The following is a 27,950-nucleotide window of genomic DNA, read 5'->3' on the forward strand; positions in this document are numbered from 1 at the left end:
AGCCTGTGCATCATCATCTAACAGAGTTTCATTGTCTAACACTTGTATTATTGTATAACATGTGTATCATTGATTAACACTTGCGTTGTGGGCTAACACTTGTGTCATTGTCTAACATGTGTGTCATTGTCTAACATTTGTGTTTTTGTTGTATTATAGTCTTACATGTGTACCATTGTCTAACTCTCGTATCACTGTCTAACACTTGTATTATTGTCTAACATGTATGTCATTATCTAACATTTGTATTGTAGTCTAACACATGTGTGTCATTGTCACATCTCTTTTTCAGATGGGTGACCTGAACATCTCAAGTGTTATTCCATAATTACCAACATCTTTCATTTGATAAAATCTTTATTTAATAAATACTTTTAAAACCTTTGGATCATATACATAGTCTATTCAAACCCATCCCTAAAAAATATTGATTTAAACTGCACTTTAATTATGGAGGAATATTTCCCAATCATTTCACAGATACCGACCGTTTTAACAGCAGGTTAAAGAACACAAGCATGGCAACAAAAAGTCCAGCAACAACTACAATATTCACATTAACAAAAATAGTCATGATAAATGATTATTTTAACTAACAAGAACAGAGGATGCGGATGTCAATACTTATCTGCGTTTCTCAGCAGACCAAGAAACTTACACTCAACAAAACAAGACTAGAACGGGTCACCTATCTGTCATAACATTGATAGAGAAATAACTGAAATCTGACAAAAGCCCTACGCTAAAGCAACCTGCTGACCAAAATGTCGTTCGTGAACAAGATTGTTTCCGGTGGTATGTATGCGACTATGTGAAAGCATTCATGAAATATCAATGTGAAAAAATATGTTTTTAATAAGTGACCCATAATTAGTTTTGTTGAGTATATAATTCAACACATAATATGTATTCAAGCCAGAGTGATAGTAATAAGCTACAGAGAACATACAAACACAATTCCACGATAGAACAAAATTCTATGTTAGCATCTAAGTGGTTAAGTTATGATCAATACTCATGTTTGTTTTGGCATGTGCAGTGACAGCAAAAGACACCAAGGTTACATTATACCTTTATTTTCACCAAATAATTGGACAGCCCATTGTACAAACATATTCAGAGTAAGATCAGGCTTTTTTGATAGAATGCAAATTCAAGTTTCAACAAAATAATATAACATTATTATGCACCAACAATTGTCAACAATAACAATATGCCTCTTTGTTAAAACAACAAACTGAGGCTTAAGAGCGGAATTTTTTAAAAACTTAAAGCAATTATAAAGAAGAATTATGATGCATGCCACCTATGATGTTGACATTGACATCAGCAGGTACCATTGTTTATATAACTTTAATTCATCACAGAGGTGTTCTAGGCTTGTTCAAATTCTGGATTTAATATACATGTAACAGGACTTGTTATTTGTTGTTTTATTCCAAAACACTAGAGTAAGAGCTTGGGGCTTGTTAATCCAAAAGTCTAACTTCAATGACTGGGATCACTCTGTTGCGAACAAACATTACATTTTATTTTCCTTTACATTAAACCATTTGAAATGGTATCAAAATAAATAAGAGTCACTAAGCATCCAACATTTACCTATTGGTACAACAGATATCCTAACGTATAATTTTAGTCCTTCACAGCTAGAGTTTCAGTCTTCTTGTTTAAATCATCCACATCTTTCTTCTTTTCCTCTTCTTTCTCCTCTTCCTCCTCCTCCTCCTCATCTTCATCTGTCTCTTCATCATCTGATGACTCATAGTCATCATCATCTTCATCATCGTCATCATCACCAGCTATGTGGTTAAAAAGTGAACACACAGAAATAATTTTTTATGAGAACTGTCACAGGAGTGACAAGGAACGTTAAATTATTTCTTTGAAATGGGCAATAACACTGTCAAACATTGGTGAATTGTAAACAAAGGCAAACGTGATCTGAATTTTGTAGTGATAAACATGTACACTCATTTTTTTATAAATCCATTCGACTGTTCAAAAGTAATTGTCTGGACCCCCAATGTTGGCAAATTCCAAGTTGAAAAGGGGCAATAACTCCGTCAAAAATTGGAAGTTTGTAAACAAAGTCAAACTCTGTCCTAAATTACCGTTCAGACCCCTTTTTTTGGTGCAAGTTCTACGTTCGGGACATAACTACGTAAAAGAAAGGTTCGTAAGCAAAGGCAAACTTCACCTGTATTTAATGGTGTTAAATATCTGTTTAAAATATTATAACTCTAAAAAATTAGTGGTTTGTAACCACTGTTAAATTAGATTTGCAGCAACAAAGTTAAAACTTCATAGCATGCCACATTCAAAAAAAATTAACAGAAGAGACAGTCATGCAAACTAAAAACTTAGTGCAACGATGTGAATGCCTAGACATCGTGTTTTTTTCAGTCAAAAAAGAGGCATAAGGGACATCTTAATTGGTATTGGAGTTTTGGCCAAGGTTAAATTTTCACAACGATGAATATGCCTAGGCCGATGCTGTATGACAATTACTGGAATTCAGACGAGCTAAAAATGAAAAAATATATGTACTAAACCATCCACTAACTTACCTTCATATTTGACTCCACCAAACCCTGTAAACTTGTACTCTTCTGCCTGGTAGGGCTTATAGTCATCATATCCCTCCTCTCCGTCATAGGTGTAGCCTCTCGCCCCACCTTCCATATCACCCTGGCGACCAAAGTCGTACCGACGCGCTAGAAAATCAGATGAAAGCAGTGGTAGAACAATAGTATAAATGTAGAAATAAGTTCTTAGAGTTATAGTTTAGGACTGAATGTATAACTTGATGTGTTGCATTAATGAATGGTTCATTGATATATGAAAACATTTGGTCAGTGCACTGTTAATGAAGTATAAAGTAACACGTTTGTTATGCACTGACCACAGATAAACCACATTTCTAAAATATACAATGTTTATATTGACACTCAATTTTTTGAGAATTTCTCTGGGATATTGTATTCTTGCATATCGAACGTGTGTGTCCGGTCATGTGACCAGTGCTGGAAAAACCCATCTTAAATACCCCATGTAAGATGAGTCATGCGCAACAACGCGCCACTTCTTATTTCATTTATTGTATGGTTTATGAAAAATATATTATGCCATTTCAATAAAGCACAATCAAATACATATGTTTGCAAGACTTTTAATTAAAATTGAAAATAAATAATCGTAAAAAATATTTTTAGTTTTTTAAAATTACCATGCTCTATGACGTCAGTAAACAACGTCGCACATGCTTTTTGGTGTAATTGTACAAAAGTTTTCAACATTCATTTTTTCCACAAATTGATAAATTTAGATATGCAAGAAAAAATATCAATCATGTTTTTCTGGTGGGGATCGAAAAATCCGACCCTCGGCCATGCTGCATGGCCAGTAACTCGTTGCCGGCTTAGGCACGTGCCCTCGGGTTGGATTTTCAATCCGTACCAAAAACACATGATAGATACTTATAAACTAAAGTTTCATAAAAAAATAAATCGCCAGCATTGAAGTTTTTGTGAGACAACAGCAAAACAGATTTAGAAAAAATAAAATCACATTTCCAATAAAATTGCCACTTGCGTACATCTAATGTTGGGGGCTCAGCACAAAGCATAACTCTGTACAAAAATAGGATGATTAAAGTCCCTCTTGAGATTAGCCCTTAACATGTTGATCATTTTCACATACCTGTCATGCTGAGTTCCTTGGTCTCCCGTGTATCATGTCCACATTTGGGACAAGGGTACGACTGACCCCGGGAATACTTGACCCCTTTCCGCTTCACATGGTCTTCACAGAAACAGATCTGCATGGGAAATAATAAGAAATTACTAGTCCACAGTTGCATGTATATTTATAATTCTTGGTCTAATGCCATTATATATGTTATTGGGAAGTGAAAAGAAACCTTTTACCACTTTAAGCATAAAAAAACTTAAAGCATAAAAAATACAGGAGAGCGCTGCGGTCATCTTTTGTAGTCGATTTAGCTTGAATAAGGTACATAACTCAACAATTATTAAAGTAAGACAAAAGTAAGGCCTTGTTCAATAGTTCTTATTGTCTCTGGAAACGTTCGTACGAAGTCGTGTTTTAATATCTTAATTATTTTTCTAATATTTGTGCACAAGACCAACGCCATCAACCCCAAGGCTATGACAACACTGACACAAAAAACACACCAAGGCTATGACAACACCGACAAAAAAACAACAAAGCTATGACAACACTGACACAAACAAACACCAAAGCTATGACAACACTGACACAAAAAACACCAAAGCTATGACAACACTGACACAAAAAACACCAAAGCTATGACAACACTGACACAAAAAAACACCAAAGCTATGACAACACTGACACAAAAAACACCAAAGCTATGACAACACTGACACAAAAAAACACCAAAGCTATGACAACACTGACACAAAAAACACCAAGGCTATGACAATACCTCGACTTGACAATGTTAAAGTCAACAGATCAACAGCATCTCTTTGAACACTTTTACAATCTGTACATGCTTCATAAGTAAATTATAACAGAATTATTAAACATTATTCAAAGTTTTACAGCTTTAACAAACAATCCATACCTTGCATCTCAGACAGGAGTACTGACCAAGCTTATTACAAGAACCACCTGAAATGTACATACAAATTCATGGTCTTGAACTTGAAAAACTGTATTGCTTTTTCAATGTTATAAAAGACTAGTAAATACTAGTAACTATATGTATGTGATTATTCAATATTAAAAATGTATATAGAATTTTAAAATCCCCAAGTAATGCCTTCAAAGTGCAGATGACAAAGTTTTGGTAAAAAGCAGATACAAGGTACATTCTATTATTAGCAATTTTCCTTATGTTTACTGTATCCAACACATGGTAATCATTCAGAGGTTTTGAGGCAAAGAAACCCCTTCTCACCTAAAGGAAAGGTATACATACATTTGTAAGAATCAGAGTCAAGTTGTTGACACATGGCCTGGTGCTCAAACTGGTCATCCTCGCACAGGAAGTTGTGGCAGAACGAACACTCGAAAAAACGCCCTCCTACACAATTGAAAGTCACTTTAAAGATACATGTAGAAATATTTAAATTTAAATATTAGACTCAATTTAACGCAGACTTTTTGCACATTTAATTCATCAAAACAAGCAATACTTTTCAGGGAGGATGGCAATGACATTATTTAATTACTGAACTTAGAGGTGTAATAAAGTAAGAAATATGTACCCGTAGGAAGTAACCTAACTCAGAGCTACAGATAACCTTTTACACGGCCTTGCGTTATTTTGTTAAATGTTTGTTCACATAATCTTCATTTAAAAGTGTAATGGCGATTGTTAAAAGTGTCAAGACACATTGAATTACACATACATTTATATAACATTCACTATGTGCTTTATACAAAACACAGAACTTGATTGAATAAAAAACCCACAGCGCTTACACCGATATATACCATTTAAGACTTTACCTGTAGCTCTGTAGGTTCTACATATACATACCCTGGTCAAGGACACTACGTTGACACTCCATACACACAGCATCTGTTAGTGGGCAGATACACGCATGGGTGGTTAGACACTTCTTTCCATGACAGACCCACGCTTCACAAAAGTCACATATAGCACCCTGCAGGGAAATGTATAATTATTTTGAAACATTCAAGCCAGTTAAAATTGAACATTTAACTTATAATCAATATCAAAAGATAATTCGATTACTCAAAATGCAGTAAAATCAATGCCACCTTAATTTCTGGTGTGTTCCTTTCTAACCATGTTGTGCCCCCATGTACCATAGGTAGTTTGGCAAATTAATGAAAATCTTGAAAACGTAATTTCATTTTGAGGTGAACTGCCTAGAGCATCGAAGTAGGGCCAGGTATACAAGAGCTGTCACAGGGACAGCGCGCTTGACTATTCCACCGCTTTTCAGTGTAAGGATTGAAAAGTTTTGGAGAAACATGCATGGATCACTGTTAGATTAGATTTCAATGCAATACATGATGTGCTAAGAATTATTAACATAAATGTGGTCACACACAAAATTTTCACCAGAATTTCTAAGTCTAACAATAATTTTTTTGCAAAATGCAGTTATCTAACTTGGTTATTCAAGTAGGTTGGGTGGTTGAATACCATTGTATAAAGTCTCAATGCAATACATCAAGTAGTTGCTGAGATATTGTCCTATGTGTGCTAACATGCAAGACCTTAACCAGAATTTCCAAGTTGCATAATAAAGGGGAAAAATTATATAATAAGCAAGATAGAGTTATCTTACTTGATTAAATAAGAAGGTTAGATGGTTGGGAGCCTGTGTGTAAAGTTTCAAGGTAATACATGATGTATTCGCTGAGGTATTGACTTAAAAGTGGTTACATGCAAAACCTTAACCAAGATGTGACACCCACGACGCCGCCAAGGCTGACGGCAGGGTGAGTATTATAGCTCTCCTTATTCTTTGAAAAGTCGAGCTAAAAATTAATACCACAAATTGGATGCGTAATTTGTCTTGTATTATGAACTTACCACCATCCCTAGTCCGGTAACATACTGTCCAGGATGTTTGATCACACAATCACCAGTTTTCATCATGCATTTTGACTTTCCTGTAAGGTAATCAAAAAAGTAATCTAATCTTCAACTAAAATTAATACAAATGTACACATAAAACAGCTGTAACAAGTACCCGGTAATAAAACAAAAAAAATAGTTCCAACTGGTCAACTAAAACACAAGTACTCTTTGTGGCTTTGTAAGATTTAAGAGTTTTAATGGCTTTACACTATCAAGTCTTAATAATATCTCCTCATCCATTATATATATGGCTATATACATTCAAGAATTGACAACAGTAATAAATGACTCATGCAGGCTTCTCAATGAGTTTCGGTTAAACTGTCTCAAATAGTTTAGTAACGATTAGTTACTACTTTTTTTACTTTTAATTCACTGATTTTTCCAAAATTGAACAGGCCAAATTGCCATTTGAATCATCCATTTTGGCTGCAGGTCGTTCTTTTTGTGAACAATGATAAAAGAGAACATCTGTGTTTTCCGTACCACAAGCTCCACAGACAGGCAGACGCTGGAGACTGCTACAGAAGTAGCAAAATGCTCGATTCTTCTGGGTTTTCTGGCATTGGTCACATTCCTGCAAATATACACACATGTTTCACTTTGGCATTCAGCTGAAATATCAGCCATCCTCGGGATATCGTCTGTGTACTGTAACTATTATGCTACCTACAGCTAGGGCCTGTTATATTTGTAATCATGTGAATATTTCAGCATTTATTTAAAGTGTTGTCTGCTCCATTTCTTATATTTTTTGTTTTGACTGCTAACTTTTCCCCTGATATTAAATGTTTTTGTGAGCAATTGACTGGTGCATTGGCGCATGGTTTTAATTTTCGTCTAAAAATCAAAAAGCTGCGTCAAGATGTGTTATAATTTACATAAAAACAAACACATTTCTAATGTTTAAAAATGTTCCCTGAGCGCCCATTATTAACACTTACACAAAAGTGCCCATTTGATAGAATTTCGAATTAACTAATAATTATACTTCAGAACTCTAGTCTACTAGTATCCGAACCGTTATCCGAACAACTATGCCAAGTTGCTGAAAGGAAAAAATCCTACACAAGAGTGCTTACCATCATAAAATTGCAAGGCCTTTCAACCAGGGGCCTACTATTCTGTGCATTTCTTATGTCTCTTTGTCTTTCCTTTTGTTTTTCTGCCTTTTTTCTTTGACCTGTCTTCTTCTTAGGCATGTTGACTGTTTACCGGAAGTTCTAAATATAGAACGAATTTGTTCTAAAAAGCGAAATATAGTTACATGAGACTAATACCAAAACCTTATTCAGAAAGTAAATTTTGTACATCTTACATTCTCATATGTTCAGTCAATACACTGTCGCAGATTGCCACCTCTTAAAAAGACACGAATAACTTAATAGCTATTTTATATAATTATATATTGAAAGGAAGGATAACTCTTCGCAATTACCCTGATTAATATATTAACAAAGAGTAGTTTATCAACACGTGCATTTTCTATTATATATTTACGGCTATGGCAAAATTAGTATTTTCGATACCGGCACCAAATTTTACATAAAATGTAATCATTATGTAATGTGGTGACTTTCAACTTCCTTTAATATGCCAATTAGCATAGGTTATTTGGGACAATTACCTCTCCTTAAGGTATCTGCATAACCCGTATATTCGTCCCAAGAAAGTGGCCTTTTACCTTCAACTACAGCAAGCATGCTCCTGGCTTCATGCCTCGGATTCGTCTCCCTTCTTACAGGTCCTGGTTCCCGGTTATCACCCTTGGACTAATCTAGTAGCTGGGTACCAGTACCCAGCGATACCACACTCTCCCCCATCCAACATGTATTATTAAGATTGGGAGTACATGTACGTGATGCTAGCAGACTTGTGTTGTCCCCAGTTGGACCCAGATACTTCAAAGCTTTTGACCTACTTTGAAGCCTAAGACAGCTGGACCTCAGAGAGAACCCCTGAGATACTTGTCTAGAGGATTACTTGATATATAATTAAGTGTTTGTCTATTTTCAGATCTTGATCATTGTCAATAGAAGTTATTAAAGTGCTCAAGACAAATAGAGGCATTCTTATTTATGATCAAGATCGAGCCACCGCTGCGTCACAATGCCGGAAGTACAGTGCCCGTTCCCTGGTTGTGAATATAAGACTGCTGATCTGAATGTACCAATCGTAGCAGCACTCATCACAGCTCACAGCGTCGTTCATACAGCCGCACCTGTCGCACCTGCAGCAGCTCCTCCAGCAGCCCTTGCTAAAGTAGAGCGAGTTCGAAGACCTACCATTACCGCCGCGGGAACAAGCGAGGATTGGGCTTACTTTCAGTCACGATGGTCTGACTACGTCGACGCCACCAAAGTAGATGGTCGTGATAAGGTGATTCAATTACTTGAATGTTGCGATAAACCACTCCGTAAAGACCTCACACGGTCAGCAGGTGGCAGCCTCAAGGACAAAACTGAAGCAGAAGTACTGGCTGCCATCCGTAAACTGGCTGTACGGGAAGAGAATACTATGGTTGCCAGAGTGACTTTACATAATATGCGACAGGATCGTGATGAGACAGTGAGAAGCTTTGGTGCCCGTCTTCGCGGACAAGCTGACATATGTAAATTTGTAATTCCGTGTCCTGGTTGTGATGCAAATGTGAACTATACAGACGCAATCATGCGTGACGTGCTATCTAGAGGCATCGCAGATCCAGAAATTCAACTTGACCTTCTAGGTGATAAAAATCAGGACATGACTCTAGAAGAAGTGTTTCAGTTTGTTGAAACGAAAGAGGCGGGAAAGAGATCTGCGTCGAGACTCCTGGATGTCCATTCTGTGGAAGCAGCTAGCAGTTATAAGAGAACAAAACAGACATCCAGCAAAGCGGATCCAGATATTTGTTCATACTGTGGCAAACGCGGACATGGTAAGAAGAGCACAGCACGTATCCGCAAAACTCAGTGCCCAGCATATGATCATAAGTGTGAACTTTGTAATCGTGAACACCATTTTGAAAACGTTTGCCGAAGCAAAGACAATATAAAACGTACATCGCGCCTTCAAGCCACAAGACCACATGATCATGAAAGTGCTGTATTTGATGCCTTATGTACGCTATCTGACCATTCTATGAACAAACAGAAGTTGAATACAAGTGATGAAGTGTACACACCTATTGACAGAGACAAATCAAATGCAAGTGATAAAGTGTGCTCAGTTAGAAAGAGTGACCACAATGTACCTATTGATCACCATGTGTATAACAGTCTGACTGATTCTTGGATCCGCCAAAATTCAAAGCCGCAACCATTTGTAAATGTGACTGTTCGAACTCTGCCTGCTGACTACACTGCATTTGGTTTAGATTCAAAGGTACGCCCTTGCACAGCTGTCATACCCGCAATGGCAGACACTGGATGCCAAAGCTGTTTAGCTGGACTTAAGGTTATTCACCGGCTAGGTTTACGTGAATCTGATTTAATACCAGTGACTATGCGTATGCATACTGCTAACAACAACGGGATCAAAATCCTTGGTGCAACGTTACTACGCATATCTAGCAATGACTCCGAAGGGAATGCAGTTGAAACAAGACAGATGACCTACGTGACTAATTCTTCTGACAAGCTGTTTTTGAGCAAAGAGGCATGTGTTACACTTGGAATAATCTCTGATGACTTCCCCGAAGTGCGTGTTCTGTCACAACATAGTGCTGCTGTCACCGATGGAAATACGACTGCCCCCTGTGGATGTCCTGAACGACGACAGCCTCCACCGCTTCCAAGAGCCTTACCATTTCCAGCCACGAATGAAAATCGTGAAAAGCTACAGGATTACCTTCTCAGGCACTATAAATCCAGGACGTTTAACACCTGTGAGCATCAGCCGCTGCCTCTCATGGACTGTCCACCAATGAAACTAATGGTTGATCCTGATGCCAAACCTGTCGCTCATCACACACCTGTACCGGTCCCCCTACATTGGCGAGATGCTGTCAAGGAAGGACTTGATCAAGATGTCCGCTTAGGTGTCATTGAGCCAGTTCCAGTAGGAGATCCAGTCACATGGTGCCACAGAATGGTGATTTGTGCCAAAAAGAATGGGAAACCGAGGCGTACTGTTGACTTCCAAGCTCTCAACACTTATGCTACACGTGAAACTCACCACACACCTTCCCCGTTTCTACAAGCACGATCAGTTCCACCTGGAAAAAAGAAAACGGTCTTTGATGCGTGGAATGGTTACCACAGTGTCCCAATCCGTGAGGAAGATCGCCACTTAACCACCTTCATAACACCCTGGGGAAGATACCGTTACAAAACTGCACATCAGGGTTATATCGCGTCGGGTGATGGTTACACTAGAAGATACGACGAGATTTTTGCTGATATTCCAAACAAGACCAAATGTGTTGATGAGGCCTTGTTGTGGACTGACACTATTGAGGACAGTTTCTACCAAGCAGCCCATTGGCTTGATGTTTGCGGTCAGAACGGTATTATCCTGAACCCTGAAAAGTTTGTGTTCGGAGCAAACACGGTAGAGTTCGCTGGCTTTGAGATTTCTCCAGGTAACGTTAGACCCTGTACAAGATACATGCATGCTATTCAGGATTTTCCTACACCGAAGAACATAACTGATGTTCGCTCTTGGTTTGGCCTTGTGAATCAGGTCTCATATGCGTTTAGCATGGCTGACAGAATGCTTCCATTCCGAAATCTTCTGAAACCAGGTACACCTTTTACATGGGATGACAACCTTCAGAAACTTTTTGAAGAATCAAAAACTGTGATTGCTAGCGAGATTGTAGAAGGAGTTAAGATCTTCGACCCAACCAAACCTACTTGCCTGGCTACGGACTGGTCCAAAACTGGAGTTGGATTCTGGTTATTACAGAAACACTGTTCCTGTTCCAAAGTTGAGCCATTCTTCTGTCCCTCTTGATGGAAGATCACACTAGTTGGCAGCAGATTCACTCATCCAGCAGAGTCCCGTTACGCACCGATTGAAGGGGAGGCTCTGGCGGTTGTAGATGCACTTGACAAGTCCAGGTACTTTGTCCTCGGTTGCTCTAATCTCATAATTGCCGTTGATCACAAACCACTTCTTATGATCTTCAACGACAGAGCACTGGAAGACATCTCAAATACACGTCTGCGAAACCTCAAGGAAAAGACTCTACGCTACAAGTTCCAAATGATACACATCCCAGGGGTAAAGAATCGTGCTACAGACTGCTTATCGAGGCATCCTATCAACGAGCCTGTTAAACTTGTCTTACCTGATGATGTTGCGACGGTAGATGCTGACTACTCTCATGAAGTTTACAGTTCCTCAGTCCTATCTGGTTTAAGAGCACATGACTACGAGCCGCAGGATACAGAAGAGTGTGTAGTGTCAGCTGCCACCACGTCCTTAAACACCCTTAGTGTAAAGTCAGTCACATGGGATAGAGTACGCGTTGCTACTACTAGTGATACGGATTTACTTACTCTGACTGAACTCATTGAGTCTGGAATGCCAGAATTTCGCCACGAGATGCCAGAAGCACTGACAGATTTCTTCCAGTTTCGTAATGAACTATCCACGGTTGATGGAGTCATCATGTACAAAGACCGTGTCGTTATTCCATACTCTCTCAGAGACGAGGTTCTGGAGGCCCTCCATGCAGGCCATCAAGGAGTTTCGTCCATGATTGCGAGAGCTGAATCCTCAGTTTTTTGGCCAGGTATCACACCTGCAATTACTGCTCTTCGTGCCAGTTGCAATCAATGCAACCGTAGTGCTCCATCGAACCCTTGTGCTCCTCCGATCCCGCCTACAACCTCGGAATATCCATTTCAGTGTTTGTGTGCCGACTACTTCACTTACAGAGGACACAATTATTTAGTAATTGTGGATCGGTATTCCAACTGGCCCATTGTTGAGAGGTCATTCGGTGGTGCCGAGGGACTCGTCTCTTGTTTAAGGCAAGTATTTGTTACGTATGGTATTCCTGACGAGCTTGCTTCAGACGGAGGTCCTCAATTCACTGCTACTATCACACGTCAGTTTTTACAAGACTGGGGTGTCCATCATCGCCTATCTTTAGTGGCATTCCCTCACAGCAACTGCAGAGCGGAGATTGGTGTCAAGACAGTCAAGCGTCTTCTCATGAATAATACCACAGAATCTGGCAACATCGACACAGATGCATTTCAGCGAGCAATGTTACAATATCGCAATACACCGGATAGGGACACAAAACTATCCCCAGCCATGTGTATCTTCGGCCGCCCTATCAGAGACTTCATTCCGATTCCTCCAGGGAAATACAAACCACACGCGACTTGGAACTCAACAGCCATTGCCCGTGAAGAAGCACTAAGAAATAGACATATGCGCTGTGCTGAACGACTGACTGAGCATACTAAGAGACTACCACCCCTTGCAGTAGGGGATCATGTCCGGATTCAAAATCAAATGGGTTCCCATCCCCGGAAATGGGACAAGACAGGCATGGTCATTGAGGTCCGCCAGTATGATCAATATGTTGTGAGAGTGGATGGTTCCAGACGGGTTACACTGCGCAACAGAAAATTTCTGCGTAAATACTGCCCAGTACAACTTCCCACACACAGACTTACAATTGATGATGACATGGCGATTCCAACAGCTGTTCGGAGCCCTACAGGAAACATCCGTCTGCCTCCCAAGCCCGAGGAACCCAACTGTTCTGGTAGATTTCAAACCCAAGCCGAAACTCAACCCATATCAACGCCTATTATACAAGAGCCAATTCAGACACCTTCCGTGTCTAAGCCAGATCAGATGCCCATCACGAACCTCCAGAAGTCGCCTGCAGCCCAGCATACTCGGCGCCAATTGACCTATGGTAGTACACCCATACCAGATAACCACCTGAACACTAGTCCGTATTCAACATGTCAGGAGCAGGCCATGCCGTCAACTGACCCGCCTTCAACACCTAGACGTTCTGGCAGGACAAGGCGTGCACCACAGTGGCAAACAGACTATATTATGCCATAGAAAAACTCTGTTATTGTGTAGTGGAAGAGACTATTTTATGGAACAAGTTTACGTGATACCAGATAATAATTATGGGAGTGAATTATTAACATAATCATCCTCTTGATTTAATTGTTGTGTATTTACAAGTTACAAAGACATTGTTAATAACACTGACAAACAGGAGTGGTGTATTCTTCCACGTATAGAGACCGCTGACCTAGTTACTACTCATAGTTATAATTTGTGTTTGTTCTACATTTTTTTTTATATAAAATCAGTCTTTGACACTCTTTCATCAACATTTCAGGCCTAAAGACTTGGGGGGAGATAGAGGATTACTTGATATATAATTAAGTGTTTGTCTATTTTCAGATCTTGATCATTGTCAATAGAAGTTATTAAAGTGCTCAAGACAAATAGAGGCATTCTTATTTATTGTCAGCATGACAAGAACTGGCCAGGACTACTTTGAAACTTTAAAAGCTTCAATGAGGACCGATCTAATTACAGAGAGACCTTTGTATTAGTTTCTAATGAGCACCACTACTCATAAGCCAAGCCAGAAAGATATCTGACAAGGCTGCTTTGAGGTCTGGGATGATACCTCAAAGAGTACCTGTCTTCAGAGAGACCACTGTATCAGTTACTTGTGAGCTTCAGTGCTCATCAGCAGCGGTGGGTAGCCTCACACCGCTGGAACCCAGATAGAACCCCCGAGATACTTGTCGGCATGAGTAGAACTGGCAAGACTTCCTTGAGACTTCGGATGAAATATCAAAGAGAATTTATCTAAATACAGAGAGACCCTTGTATTAGTTACTAACAAACACCAGTACTCATCAGCCCAGCCAGAAAGAGAACTGGCAAGACTACCTTGAGACTTCAGACGAAATTTCAAAGAGCATTTAGCTAAATACAGAGATACCTCTGTATTAGTTAATAATGAGCACCATACTCATCAGCCCCGGCGCCAGTACTCTAGCTTTCCAAACCAGCACATTTGCCTTGGGGGATAATTTGCCTAAAAGTTTAAAATAGGTAATCACTGAATTAACACCAATTGGTATTTATACTTCAATAGACAGTACGTCTCTATCCGTGCGATATATAAAAACTTATAATTATACACCTTCTTCAGAGTGTGACAGAACGTCTTACTGAGTTTGAGAGCTTAATTTAGGTATAATTTACATAATGTTAATACAGGGAATGATATGTTGTATATGGCCAAAATCTACAAATAATAGACAACCTCTCCTAGACAATGCTGCAACCACCGCCAACTGTTTTCAAGAAACAGCCGTTGAATGTTTCGACTGTAGATCTGGAGGACATGCCTCAAGGCTAGTCACAGGACCTCACCAACGTTTTGCGTAGTGACCCTAAAGAAGCCGGAAGATGACCTCCCGTGCCCTATGTGCGAGACAGAACGTCTCACAAAATGAGAGACCTTTTTGGGCTCATAGAAAGAAGATGGTTAGCCATCTTCTATTGCAGCAATGCTGTGACTGCTTTGCCATACAGTAATACAGTCTGCTGGTAGGACAACTTACATTACTACACAAAGGTGTACATGTAACTTGGAACTGCTTTAAGGCTTTGAACAGTGCTACCTTAAAGCTGATATTACCATACCAGAATACAGTATTCTGGTTTGGTTTCTATTGAGCTTCAGAATTCATCTTTTGAGCATAACCCACCTTTTATGATGGTTATAGATAACTGATTTGTCAACCAACCATGCATTTCATGTCAGCATGGTTTCCCGGACTCTATTTACCCGTTTTACAGTGACATGCCTAGAACCAACCGTTCATTTAACAAAACCGTGACACCTGAAAAAACCTGGTTCACACTGTTATTCAGGCGATTGACCACATTTCTACATGCGTTCCAGTGGACGGCCGCACCCAGGTCCCGAAGACCTCCGATCAGTCCTGACCATTGGCAGAATGTATACACCGGGCTCTTAACCGCACCATGTTGTCCACACTAGCCAGGAAGGTCCCCTGAACCATATTGCGCAATCTTACCCTCACCACATGGCAACTCAGCTAGCCTGTCATGGCAACCATTGTACTCTCTATTTAAGAGTAACTGAGAAAGTGCTCCGTCCATGATCTCAGCCAGCATGGTACTTTTGTACCATATTCACCAAGGGCTGATCAGGCCCTCTCACACCTTGCCCCTGTGGTTCCAGGAAATGTGTCAACCCCATCAGACTATTTTAAATGACCGGCAGTCATTCACTAGGCATTTAACTTGGCCTGCAGCTACCATCAGGAGTGACCCCCCGACTGAGCTCAAACCAATTCAGGTATTACCCCACTTTGGTTACCACTCAAAATCTGTCACTAGGGTCTATGAGGCATTTATAACATTAATGACAACATACCAGAGTCCAACCCCTCCTATATCAGGATGGGCATGGTTACCTGGACTGCACCTGCTGCTCTACCTGCAGTCGGACCCACGGCAGATACATGTACACTCCTCTCTGTACTAGAACAATACTCAGTAGAGTGAACTTGATGATACCTTTGTACCAGTTGTATTGCCGGCATTCATAAACTTTCCAGGCAAAAGCCTAAAAGGTTTCCATAGGCCATAACCCAGTTTCTGTCAGCTCAGTGTTACCAAAGCGTCCCTCACAATTTGAGTACGAATTGGCTTTCAAAACGTAATAATCAGCTACTTTGCCTGAAAGGCACTAGCAGAGAGCACACAAACATTCTTTCTGTCCAACCAGAACACTCAGCATAAGTGAACTAACCGCAACCCAGTTCCCCTCCCCATCCCAAATTAGGGATTATGGAAGAGTAGTCGGAAATGTTTGTTGCCGATTATTACGAAACCGAGTCACAGTAGCAGTGACACCATGGTCGCTCCAACCATGGACAGATTTCAGTTTAAAATCTGCCGGCGACGTTAAAATCAGCCCAATTTGTTTAACAATTGTTTTTTGGACTAGGGCACTTGTGGCCTAGTTCATAGCCATAAACGCGATACCTGCATTCTCAAGCCGCATCTGGGGGTTCACTGACGTAATGTATTCATACGCTGTATTTTGATTGGATTGCGGTTAGCGAATTTGAATAATCAAAGTAGTACCAGAACTGATAACAATGAAAACATCCAATAAAAATAGTTCTCCTGACAATTCAAGCTAACTGTATGTTCTTTTAATGAAGCACAAGAAATTCATACGAGTGAGTTAATCGGGTAAACTACATGAATGTTATTACATACGGTCAGATTATATGCAATAAAAATATGAACATATTTGAAAATAACGCATCGAAATTTTTCCGTTCAATGCTCTGTATTGATAGACTGGTACCCTCTTTCTCTTTTATCCGAAATGAAACCAGTATCAGCTAACCGCGGTGCCCGTCGCGCATTCGAAATGTCTTGTGAATTCATACGTAAAGCGAATAAAGCGTGCGGTCTAAGTAGCAAACAACCAGGAAAGTTGGTTTAAAAAAGTATTGTTATCCTTTGTATAGAATGTTGGTATTCCGAAGTCGGTCCCTGTTCTTTTTTTCGACATAATTTGCATGTTTCCGTGATATTTTCTTTTCGATACAGTTTTTTTAACTAATCATCGCATGGCACTTAGCACTTTTTTAAATACAATAGATTTTTGGTATTTATTGTTCAAATACTATTAATGTTAACTAAAAACCATATGCCGCGTACCTGTATAGGGTACCAGTCTACTTATTGACCTCAAAATGTACTCTGATCAGAGCGTCCGAATGATTCAGACATATATGTTATCACTACTTCCGGATGCTGATGATGTGAATTTTATAGTGTTTTATTGAGGAAATAAAGCCGACATTGAATGATTACAACCATCAAACGGATTTATTTTCATCTTACCGTGGGTGGCATTTTATATTTGACACGTAAATTTTCAAGCAATACAAGTTCGTTTGAAAAAATCATGTGATTTCAATTTTGCAAAATGGAGATAAAAATATCAAATATGCGCATACTTATTTATGAAGTTTCATTCTAAATGAAGCCAAATGTATTAATATGTGCACAGCATCTGTGAATGATATGGTGATAAGCCATCGCCATTGATAAAACAATCTTGCATGCTCAATTTTGATTTCCTCTCTTATAATGCACAAGTCAATTGTTACCACGGCCCCCTCGGGGATATACCGGGGAAAAGGGCTGTGTTTTTACCTTTCAGGTGTCCTCGTAGTATTATATAAAAGAACTTCAGCGAACACATTATATATTACCTTCTTGGACGTGTTGTAAACATAAAAAAAAATATCAACATTTAAGTTATGAAAGCCAGAACTAGTGTCCTCGCAATGCCGGGTGATTGCGGTGGTTTTGTCTTCCCTCAAAATATATCATGGAATTGCTCTTACCTTAGATCCCCTGGTTGCGGGGACGTTATTCACGGGATTTTACCACCAGTTAGTTCTCCCAGGGCAGGGATTTTACCGGGAGTTGGCTGGACCGAAAGTCAAAGTAACTGCTATTCCCTTGGGGGGGGGGGCGTGGTTACAATTGACTGGTGCATACTTTACAAGTTCTTTTTCTAAAGACGCTTTGTGCTCACTTTTTGTTTTCTAGCCAAGAATGAAAATCAAAAATCAGTCAGAGACACAGTATGGTAAAGCATTGTTGTTGATAGATCAATATAAATTTGTGAAATATTTGAGGGAAAGGTATTTAGTTAAATAATTTACAAGTGAAACTTTTGAGTTTTATTTTACAATGCAGTGCCGAATATTGTGGAGATAGAATTGAATTTGTATTAATTAATCAGTTGACTTGTGGCGTTTAGGGAACAAAATTAAAATCAAAATATTCAATAAAGTTCCCTTATCACCCAATGTTGTGGAATAGTGAAGTAATGAAGATTTAACCCCACAACAGTCTTTCTCAAATGCTGTCCAGGCTTTTGTATGCTTAAGAATAACTAACCTCGCGATGTCAGACCAGAAATCATCTTGGCATGAGATTGGATCACTATGGATCATAATGCAGTCAATTGTAAATACGGCTCTTACATCCGGGGGTATACCGGGGATAGCCGGCGAAATGGGCCATGTTTTTACCTTTCTTCCCGGAAAATACAGTGTGGATGGGCCTTAACCTAATGTCCCTTGGATGCGGGGGAATTTGGTGGGGACTTTACCATCAGAGTATCTCCATATGGCGGGGATTTTAGCTGGGGTTGGCTGGACTGAAAGTAAAAGTCCCCGCTATTTCGGGACCGGGGGGGGGGAGGCATGGTTACAATTGACTGATGCATTAGCTTATGTATTCAGATAAAGTTAAGAATATATATTTATTTATATAAGTTATACTTTGCAATCTAAATCAAAGATTTGAAAAAGGTATCCTGTATCAATAAATGCAAGTATACATAAATGACTGTGCAAATCTTTATCATCTCAAGTCATCCAAATATGAGTACCTTGCAGGGTGAATGTTATTTGTTAAAATTATACTAAGTGAGCTTTCAAGATTACCTTTCCAATCGCATACACAATGCAGTTTGAAACCTGGATAATTAAAACAAATCTTGGTTGTAGACCATAACTATTAAATATTTGATAAGTCACAGACATTATAAGGTACAGTTTAAAGGGGCTGTACTCAGTTAATGATGAAAAAGCAAAAATTTAAAGAAAATTGTAGAAAATTGACATAAACTTGGTATCGATGTGTACAATTAATGCATTGAAACTTACTAACTGATGATCCCCATAGTTTACAAATGATTTATTAATAGCAGTTATTTCGTGTTTTTCCATTAAAAAAAGATTACTAGGTATGTCTACCGAGTAGAATTCATTCCTTATGCGTGATCTGCCGTTGATGTTATTACATGATATTAGCGTGTTAGGTATACATCTGGAAAATTCCACCCAGTAAAAGTAAGTCTTCATAGCATAGTAGATACGACACTTCACTGCATTTTCTTTTTCATTTTGGTATTTTATTTACAATAACGATATCAAAGAGTAAAATATTTTATTTAAAAAGTGTCCTTAGATTCGTTACAGGAAAAAAACAACTTTTTTGGTGCCAATCTGGTGTACAGTCCCTTTCATAAACAACAAAAGAAGCCAATGCTGTATTAATTTGAGACAAACAAGAAGAAGACAGCACAAAGTTCAAAAAGTGTGACTAATGTGAGAATACCTTACATAATTTATAAATATGCATGTGATTCACACAATTTTAATGCTAGAAATCACAAAAATAATCATTCCCTTGAATTATTCCTGTCATAGTTTAAAGCTGCACTCTCACAGATTTACCGTTTTTACAACTTTTTTTTTGTCTTGGAAAGAGAAAAATTTTGCGTTAACATCTTCAAACAATGATATCAGATTGCTGACAAACAATCAGCTCGTAGTTTGTCATATTTCCTTTCGAAAATTAATGTTATATTGCTTAAACCGTTACTAACAGTTTAAGAATAATGCTTAAAACATCATTTTTTTTAACTTAAATATAAAAATCTGCCATCTAAATTTTGGTCAGCAGTCTTATATAACTGGTTTCCATGGATTTTCGCAAAAATTGGCTCGTTCCAAGACAAAAAATAAAAAAGTTGTCAAAACGTTCAATGTGTGAGAGTGCAGCTTCAAACTCATAATAAAATTTCAATGCACTGCATTTGACATAATTTTAAACAGATGAAAAAATGTTATTTTTAAAAAGCACAATATATCCTTTATGTGACCTTACATTATAATGAATTTATTCAGATCATAATTAAGTGACTTTTCTTGCACTTAAATGTGAACAAGTCAAAGCTTGGGATTGAACACTAAATGAAACAAGAATGAAATTAAATGAATCACAAAATATCATCAAAATTATACACACAAATGTTCTTTGATATACAAAAAATGAAACTTTTTAGACTTTCAAAAATTTAACATTTACTAAATACGGTTACATAAAATGATGAATACATTTGTAGGATTTGATATCCAACTAGATGTAACTCGGCTTTGTTCATTTTTCTAAACTTTCTCTCAGTGATGAGGAATACATTTTATTCACTGCAGTTGTTTTCTAAGTTTATGGAAATAAGAACAATTGAAACAATTCATTAACTACTGTTGATCAGAGCAGATTGTGGGAGGTCATGGTTGATTTCAATGAACCACCAATAAGCCTTGCCAAAATTGGATACTGATTGGTCAGTCAGGTGCTTTTGGTAGGCATTATTAGCATGAATGTTCATTTTAACCATCATTTATGAATGTTTACAAAATCATTGAATATTGAAATAACAAGCAAAATGTTAGTTTGAATGATGAAAGCCATGAAATATGTGAAGTATTCCAAAAGAGACCAGTTTTTCAGCTTGTGTAAATAATGAGAAAATTGTTAAGTAAAATTATTTATTGTTTATCAGGAAAATGTTGAAATCTCATGTTTAGGCCTGTAGTGATCATACTTGATTGCTATGTTATTGGCATTTATTGCAATATATTTATTCATTGCAATATTTATGTAAAACATTAATTATTAAGTTTGAAGATAATAACTAATGGTATAGGTGATGTGAGAATGATCTCGTAAGTCTTTAAAACCACTTTTGGTATTGTGAGTTTTTTTGCTCCAGTCTTGTTCAGTTTAGCTTTTGAAGATTTTTAAAGTAACTGCAAAACAAGTCCAGCTGTCTAGAAAGACTATGTCAAACCCTGACCAGATATAATTTCTTGTCTTTTCAAATTACCAACTTGGCAATGGTTTTATCATAACATAGGATATTGGTTTTAAAGAACATTTTAGTGTTTTTGTATGTGGAATGAAATGTCATAAGTGGCACTAAATTGAACATAATTTATAGTTCTCATTGATATTACACATAGCCCCAAGTACATGTTGATCTAAGATTTAAGGCTTGGATGGAGTCAGGGCAAGAAAAATGCATGTTAATACACTGTACTTTCCAACGCAAGAACTGTTTGTTTATTCAAGTAAATAAAGCAATCCCCACACCAAGGAACTGCAATATTGCTTAACCAGTTTAATTGACATTATGAGTTGGAGTTCAAATTGCTGAAATTAAAGGCACATCTAGTTTACATAATTATTCAAACTCTGATTTAGCAACCTTAATATAGTTATATGAACTACTTTTGCGAAATGAAAGCTTTTTTAGATTTACAAGGACGGGTGAAAAGTATTTGCCAAATGTACTGCAACACCTGATACCTGTTGCATAGGAATCCAACAAATTCTTGGCACTTCAAATGTTACAGTACTTGGAGTGCCTGAAAAAAAAGCTTCTTGATTCTACATTCAACATCTTCTTTCTGTATGACATATTGGACCAGGAGAATCATGAACCTACAACCTGTTGCATCTATTGAGATAGGGAGCGTTCAGGACAGTGACAGACGACAATACAAGAAAGGCCAACTGCTGCATTTATTGAGTTATCTAATGCATACATATTAAGACGGAGAAAATAATTCTTAATTTTTCCAAACTACCTCCTTTAAAAGCATCTTGTATGTAGTTGTCTTTTACAATGATTGTTCAAAGTTACAATGGCCCTGTGGGTTAAAGATGATCTGTCCACGGGGTAACATGTTTTGTACATAACAGGGTTATAAGTACTGCATTTTGATCCAGGAGGTTGTATTCAACTCAAGTAGATTTTTGCAGATTTGGATTTCACAAGGCACAAGCCGAGTAAAATCAAAATCTACAAAAAAAAACATACCAGAATCAAATTCGGCCATATCCGGATCAAAACGCAGTACTAACAACCCATGTATTATATACATAACTGATTAGATCACTTAGAAGCCACATCTTTGCATAATAAATTTCATTTTAAGGATGCACTCATTGCTTTAATGACGTCAATTTAATATTGCGCAACATACTTGTTATGACGTGACGTCACAAGAGTGGTATATATGGCCGTCTTGCACTGGAGCGGAATATGGGTTAAAGTATTTTGTGATATGTATTGCATTGATGGTGGGTATATAATAAAGAATAAAATTTTGTTTGGTATTCCATTCTCACTAGCAGTGTGATTAAATGCTGACACCATGTTATGAAATTTGATGGTCAAAGTATTTAAAAGACATTTTGAACAATATTTGATACTTTAAAAACGATATTCATCTCATCTTAGTCTACTCAACTTGCTTTGCTATGTACAAAAGTCTGCAGCAGTAATATGAATAGCATTAGACAGAAGGCAGTGCTTAGTATTCATCAACAGTACTAAATTATCATGGTAACATGTTATATGAATTGAATACCAAGCACAAATTAAGAGGGAGAAAATAATTATTCACTTTTTAAATAAAAACTACTTCCTAATAGCATTGTGTAGTCTGACATAGGTGTACAATGTAGATGTATTTTACAAAGATTGTTCAAAGTATGGCCCTGTGGTTTAAAGCTCCCCTGAAAAAGAGGTGACAGGTTTTCTATATAGTATATAATTACATCATTGAAAATCTTCTCTGAAACTGCAAATAACAGACCTTTGATATAAAAGGATTTGATCAAAATAAAGAGGTATGTGTGCCAACCACGAAAATTAATTTGTACAAGTCTGATTTAACGACTTTGAGAAATTCAAAAGATTTATGACTTTATCTCTTTTAACGCTTTAGCCCCCCCCCCACACACACACACACCCTCACTCTACGCACACTTAACTAGATTTTTCAAATTTCCTTTGCAGCATGCAAGCAGTTTTAGTCTAAAGTTTAAGCTAGCCCATCAAACAGTGACCACTTGTGATGTGAGCCGATTTTGTCAATGCTTAGAACATGGTTGTCCCCTAAATGAAGCCCTAGTCCATCAGTGCTTTCAGCACTTTGATTAATGAGTATTTTCACTCATTTGGTAAACAAATAGCAGAAGTCCCAGCCACTATCAAAGGTTACAAATAAGTATGATGAAAAAAATGGCGGCCAATTTGAAAAACAAATTTACTTTTTCCGGCTATTAAAACGCAGAAAAATGCCACAATTTGCCAAATTGCCAAATTGCAATCATATTGGTACAGCAATTCAATAAAGCAATACTCGCAGGCGGTACTGAACTAGAGCTTTATTGCATTGCATCTTTAAAAGCAAGCCAAAAAAGAACAGCTGAGTCACACCTCTCCGAGCGGACGAAAATTGCAACGGGTTCTTTTCAAACACCGCTGCCACCATTGTGGTGACTTTCAGCTTACTTAAATATACCAATTAGCATAGGTTATTTGTAGTTGAAGGGCCAGTTGAGATAAGCGAGAATGTGGATAATATTCAAGCAGCGGGCAAAAAGGTGAAGTTCGCCACCAAAGCTCCGGATGAAGAAGAGGAGGAAATCTCGCATTGGCTGATGAAGTCCGAGCCCGAGTCCCAGTTCGAAAACGGGATCGACGTCAAATTCGGTGTCAAGGACCTGAAGGAATGTCCGGACCAGACGGCTTGCTGGGACGGCGTCAGAAACTATCAGGCCCGGAACTTTCTGAGGGACAAAATGAAGAAACCTAGCTGTCACAAGGTATTATTTTACCATAGCAACACGAAGCAGACGGGAATATGTGCGATATGTGAGGTGGCAAAAAAGGGATACGTGGACCAAACTCAATTTGACCCGAAAGATCCCCACTATGACAAAAAATCGACCAAGGAGGAGCCCCGTTGGTACATGGTGGATGTGAAATTCCGGCGCATGACGCAGCGCTTCATCCCACCGCTGCCACCGTTGTGGTGACTTTCAGCTTACTTTAATGTACCAATTAGCATAGGTTATTTGGGACAATTACCTCTTCTTAAGGTATCTGCATAACCCGTATATTCGTCTAAGAAAGTGGCTTTTTACCTTCAGCTACAGCAAGCATGGGTCTGGCCTCATGCCTCGGATTCATCTCCCTTCTTCCAGGTCCTAGTTCCCGGTTATCTCCCTTAGACTAATCTACTAGCTGGGTACCGGTACCCATCGATACCACAGTAATTAGAAATAATTGGCTTTAAAGTATTTTTAATCTGGTTAGTTTCAGCAGAGTTATGGCCCTTGACTTGCAAAGAAACGCATAGTATTTTCAGCATACCTTACACTTAAAACGCTTATTAAGAACAGTCAATAAATGTTAATCAACTGAAAGTTGTATGGTAATAAGTTACTTGCATGCGACTATTGGTGCCAGATTTTATCGTTAAAAAATGACCTCAATACAGTTGGGATGGTATTCAACATTGGTCTTAATTAGATGTAAGACTGATGTAGCTAATCGGATAGTGCGTGTCCTAATTAATCAACATTTGCAATTAATAAATTCAATGAAGAATGACTGTATGACTCAGTTTGAAATTGAGTACCAGCCTTGATCAGTTTTCAACAAGGGTCGACTTTTCAAGCGAGGGGTCGTCTTTCACGCGAGGGGGCGTTTTTTCAACGTGGTCCAAAGTAAATTTTTCCATGGGTTGAGTACTCGAAAATCGGTAATAACCCACACCGTAATTCAAATGAATATCATTATTATTCGCCACGTAAACTCGATGACGTCAGACATTCAAGCCGCATTCTTCGTTTTCTTTGTTTGATTTAAAATACCGTTTAAAAGTTGATCGATAACATTTGCCACAACATAGCTACTTGGGAGATTCATTCAATTGTATCTAGTAATTGCACATCCTATTTTAGCCCGATTTCTTGCTATTGCGTTCACACATCGCCAGCATGTCAACAGACCGTCATATATGTAATGGTACAACATCTGAAACGCCCAATGCCAACGAATTTTCGAAGTTAATGTTTTATTCTGGCAAGTTCATTAATTTATTTTGAAAATTATGACAAAAGGATATTTATTCAATTCACTTCAATAGTATTTTTTAATGTATTCATGACCCATTCATTGCTTATTACCGTGTCAGATTTCATGTCAGATTTCATCTGACACGAAAGAAAAACTTATAACGTCAATAGTTCAAATACAAATTGAAAACATGGATTGAAAACAATAACATAAAATGCATATAAAATAACCACCACTACAATCATATTTGAAGTGTATTTTGAAATATCAACGGCATGTGTCTCTTCGAAATCAAAAAACGCAAGTATTGTTCAATGTTCCTGCGTTCATGTTTGAAATACGTCCCGTCATCAGTGTATGAGAGTGCCTCCACTGAGTAAGCAATAGCGGCTTCCAGGTCGCTAATTTCATTTGCCCGACTCTTACACAGTGCTAGAACCATCCGCCTTCTTAGTTCGATATTGCAGTAACCACGTTCTGCCCCTTTGATAAAATGATTAGCTTTTGCGAAATGTATTGGTGAAACTGAACAAATATCCTCCATCTCGAAGCTTGAGTTGATTTTCAATAGGCACAAGATAAGGTATGTCAATGCAAGTCTTCTCCAAAATTCTTGAGTATCATTTCTTTCGTTCTCAATACTTTGAATAATCAGATAACCAGCATCAAACACCGCCCTCAAATTTCCGTCCGTAGGTTGTTGTATGAAGATTGTTCTTTTGATGTACTGAATGTCGTGATGTGTTGATACTGTCGCAAAACAAGGGCGGCAGTTGTCGGCAATAACAGTTGCTGCTCTTATGTGAGCTTCGCACTCGTTTCTATTCCGAGCTCTAGCTTCTGTAAGCGCCATTTTGGAATGGTATACCATCTCTAAAGAGTTCCTATCTAGGTCAACCGGAATGTTTAACAACATTGCATTCATTATCGCTCTTCTTTTTCTTAATTCCGCGTATTGTTGCACCAGTAGGACACTGAATGCTACTTTCTTTTCAAGACATTCCTGACGCATTGACTGGTTTGTACCAAGGTCATTCAACTTAGTGTCTAAGTCTCTTATAACAGATTTTAAGTGTATTTTTGTTTCAAGTTTAAACACTTTGTTGTCTACATGCCCTTTTTGCAATCGGTAAAACTTTAGTATTTTATGTGAATGAGGTATAACAATACGTGAAGGTGACTTGTTTATATTCATAAACTTTTCTCTAATCAATTTTTTAGCCAAAGCTCCATTTCTCGTTTGATATAGAACATGTACCAGATCATTAAAGCCCGCTGTTTCAAATACAACTTCAAGGAGTATGTGCATTTTCTGTGCGTCAGACAAATTACCAATCTTTTGTATTGTCTCCACGTAAACGTCTTGACCTATCACACACAACCTTTTAAATTCCTGAAGGAGTGGTATGACATCTAGCGATGCGGATTTGGTAAACACATTTATAACTGCATTTACTTCCCTCTTCTTAAACATCGTTGCGCGGCGACCATGTACGTTTATGTCAACGGTATGTTCCATGTTACACCACTAAACGCTTAAACGGACCGATTCCTATCCAATCACTAAATTACATAAAATGGACATGTTTATATCTGCACTAGTAAACGAATAGTTTTAAATTGAATGTATTGAATTGGCATCGTTTTGTGTCTGTTATTGATATGTCATTGAGCATTACTGTTTAATCATTATTTCTTGTTACTGGTATTTTTCGGTGAATAGACATACTCGTATGAAAGGAAAATCAACTGGGGTAAAGTATGATTTAAGAATTCATATTAAAGATTGATAACATGTACTTTTATGCTGACATAAAAACAATCTTGTATGTTCTAACCACATACATAAACTTAGTTTGTGACAATTATTGACGTACAAAGGACTTCTACTCATTCTTTTATCACATTTTTATTGAAATAATCATACAATAAATACTGGGTGTGTGTAAATGAACAAGCTATTTTCACTCCAATAGCTGTTAATGTTTCAAGTCTAATAAATGAGCTATGTACGAGATATGTATAATTTTTATGTTAGAGCGCTGATATAAAAATGATAATTTATAAGACGAAGGAATTGGCATGGCCAAGCTCAAGCAAAAGGTTTTCCGTCATTTTTTTCTCCAACGCACATCGCCCTCTTCTTGCCTGTCCAATCTTTGTCATATTGTTTACTCTTTATCAATGCCATACTTTTTTACCTTGGACTTTAAAGTGTGTAGTGTACTGTCGGAAAGTAATTTTATGTATGAAACAGAATGACCAAAGGTCGTTAGGATCCAGTGTGTTGACGTTCATAAGACGTTTGGTGACATTAAGTCCTTGCAAATGTGATCTAACGAATATTTAAAACCTGTATTCTGAATTAAGTAATAGTAAGTTGACATGAAGAGAATTGTTAATAATTAAGAATAGGCGGGGTGAGCGTAGCGAACGAGTCATTCTAAATCATTTAGAATTCACTTCATGTTATCTAACTGACTAGAATACAACCTCATTGGCTGATACATTGCCAACGCAAAATCTGACGCAGGAAGTGTGTATCGG

General features: G+C 38.0%; 3 protein-coding genes across 3 annotated transcripts; 2 read left to right on the top strand and 1 right to left on the bottom strand.

The window, feature by feature from the left end:
• Window positions 1–837: 837 nt before the first annotated feature.
• Window positions 838–7,831, bottom strand: LOC128226723 (zinc finger protein 330 homolog). Its single transcript, XM_052936720.1, has 9 exons — window positions 7,693–7,831; window positions 7,097–7,187; window positions 6,563–6,642; window positions 5,534–5,660; window positions 4,970–5,074; window positions 4,613–4,659; window positions 3,703–3,820; window positions 2,571–2,717; window positions 838–1,802 (listed from the first exon to the last, which is right to left on the bottom strand). Exons 1-9 carry the CDS (start codon window positions 7,810–7,812, stop codon window positions 1,636–1,638), a joined length of 1,002 nt encoding a protein of 333 aa, XP_052792680.1. The 5' UTR covers window positions 7,813–7,831; the 3' UTR covers window positions 838–1,635.
• A 3,882-nt stretch (window positions 7,832–11,713) lies between these two features.
• On the top strand, window positions 11,714–13,633 carry LOC128225712 (uncharacterized). The gene has a single exon (XM_052935620.1). It carries the CDS (start codon window positions 11,714–11,716, stop codon window positions 13,631–13,633), a length of 1,920 nt encoding a protein of 639 aa, XP_052791580.1.
• A 1,246-nt stretch (window positions 13,634–14,879) lies between these two features.
• LOC128225713 (thymocyte nuclear protein 1-like) lies at window positions 14,880–24,358 on the top strand. Its single transcript, XM_052935621.1, has 3 exons — window positions 14,880–14,958; window positions 23,728–23,784; window positions 23,958–24,358. Exons 1-3 carry the CDS (start codon window positions 14,880–14,882, stop codon window positions 24,356–24,358), a joined length of 537 nt encoding a protein of 178 aa, XP_052791581.1.
• Window positions 24,359–27,950: the final 3,592 nt, after the last annotated feature.

The sequence above is a fragment of the Mya arenaria genome, chromosome 3 (assembly GCF_026914265.1).
Source record: "Mya arenaria isolate MELC-2E11 chromosome 3, ASM2691426v1".
NCBI lineage: Eukaryota > Metazoa > Mollusca > Bivalvia > Myida > Myidae > Mya > Mya arenaria.

Bases quoted from the DNA above. Each gene is read 5' to 3' on its own strand.
- LOC128226723 (XM_052936720.1), bottom strand. From the start codon at position 7,812: ATGCCTAAGAAGAAGACAGGTCAAAGAAAAAAGGCAGAAAAACAAAAG. The intron at 4,660-4,969 runs GTATGTATACCT...TGTACATTTCAG, and splicing joins TGACTCTGATTCTTACAAAT to GTGGTTCTTGTAATAAGCTT. The intron at 3,821-4,612 runs GTATGGATTGTT...TTTCCCATGCAG, and splicing joins ACTCCTGTCTGAGATGCAAG to ATCTGTTTCTGTGAAGACCA.
- LOC128225712 (XM_052935620.1), top strand. From the start codon at position 11,714: ATGATCTTCAACGACAGAGCACTGGAAGACATCTCAAATACACGTCTG.
- LOC128225713 (XM_052935621.1), top strand. From the start codon at position 14,880: ATGCTGCAACCACCGCCAACTGTTTTCAAGAAACAGCCGTTGAATGTT. The intron at 14,959-23,727 runs GCTAGTCACAGG...CATCTTTAAAAG, and splicing joins TCTGGAGGACATGCCTCAAG to CAAGCCAAAAAAGAACAGCT. The intron at 23,785-23,957 runs GTTCTTTTCAAA...CGGATGAAGAAG, and splicing joins GCGGACGAAAATTGCAACGG to AGGAGGAAATCTCGCATTGG.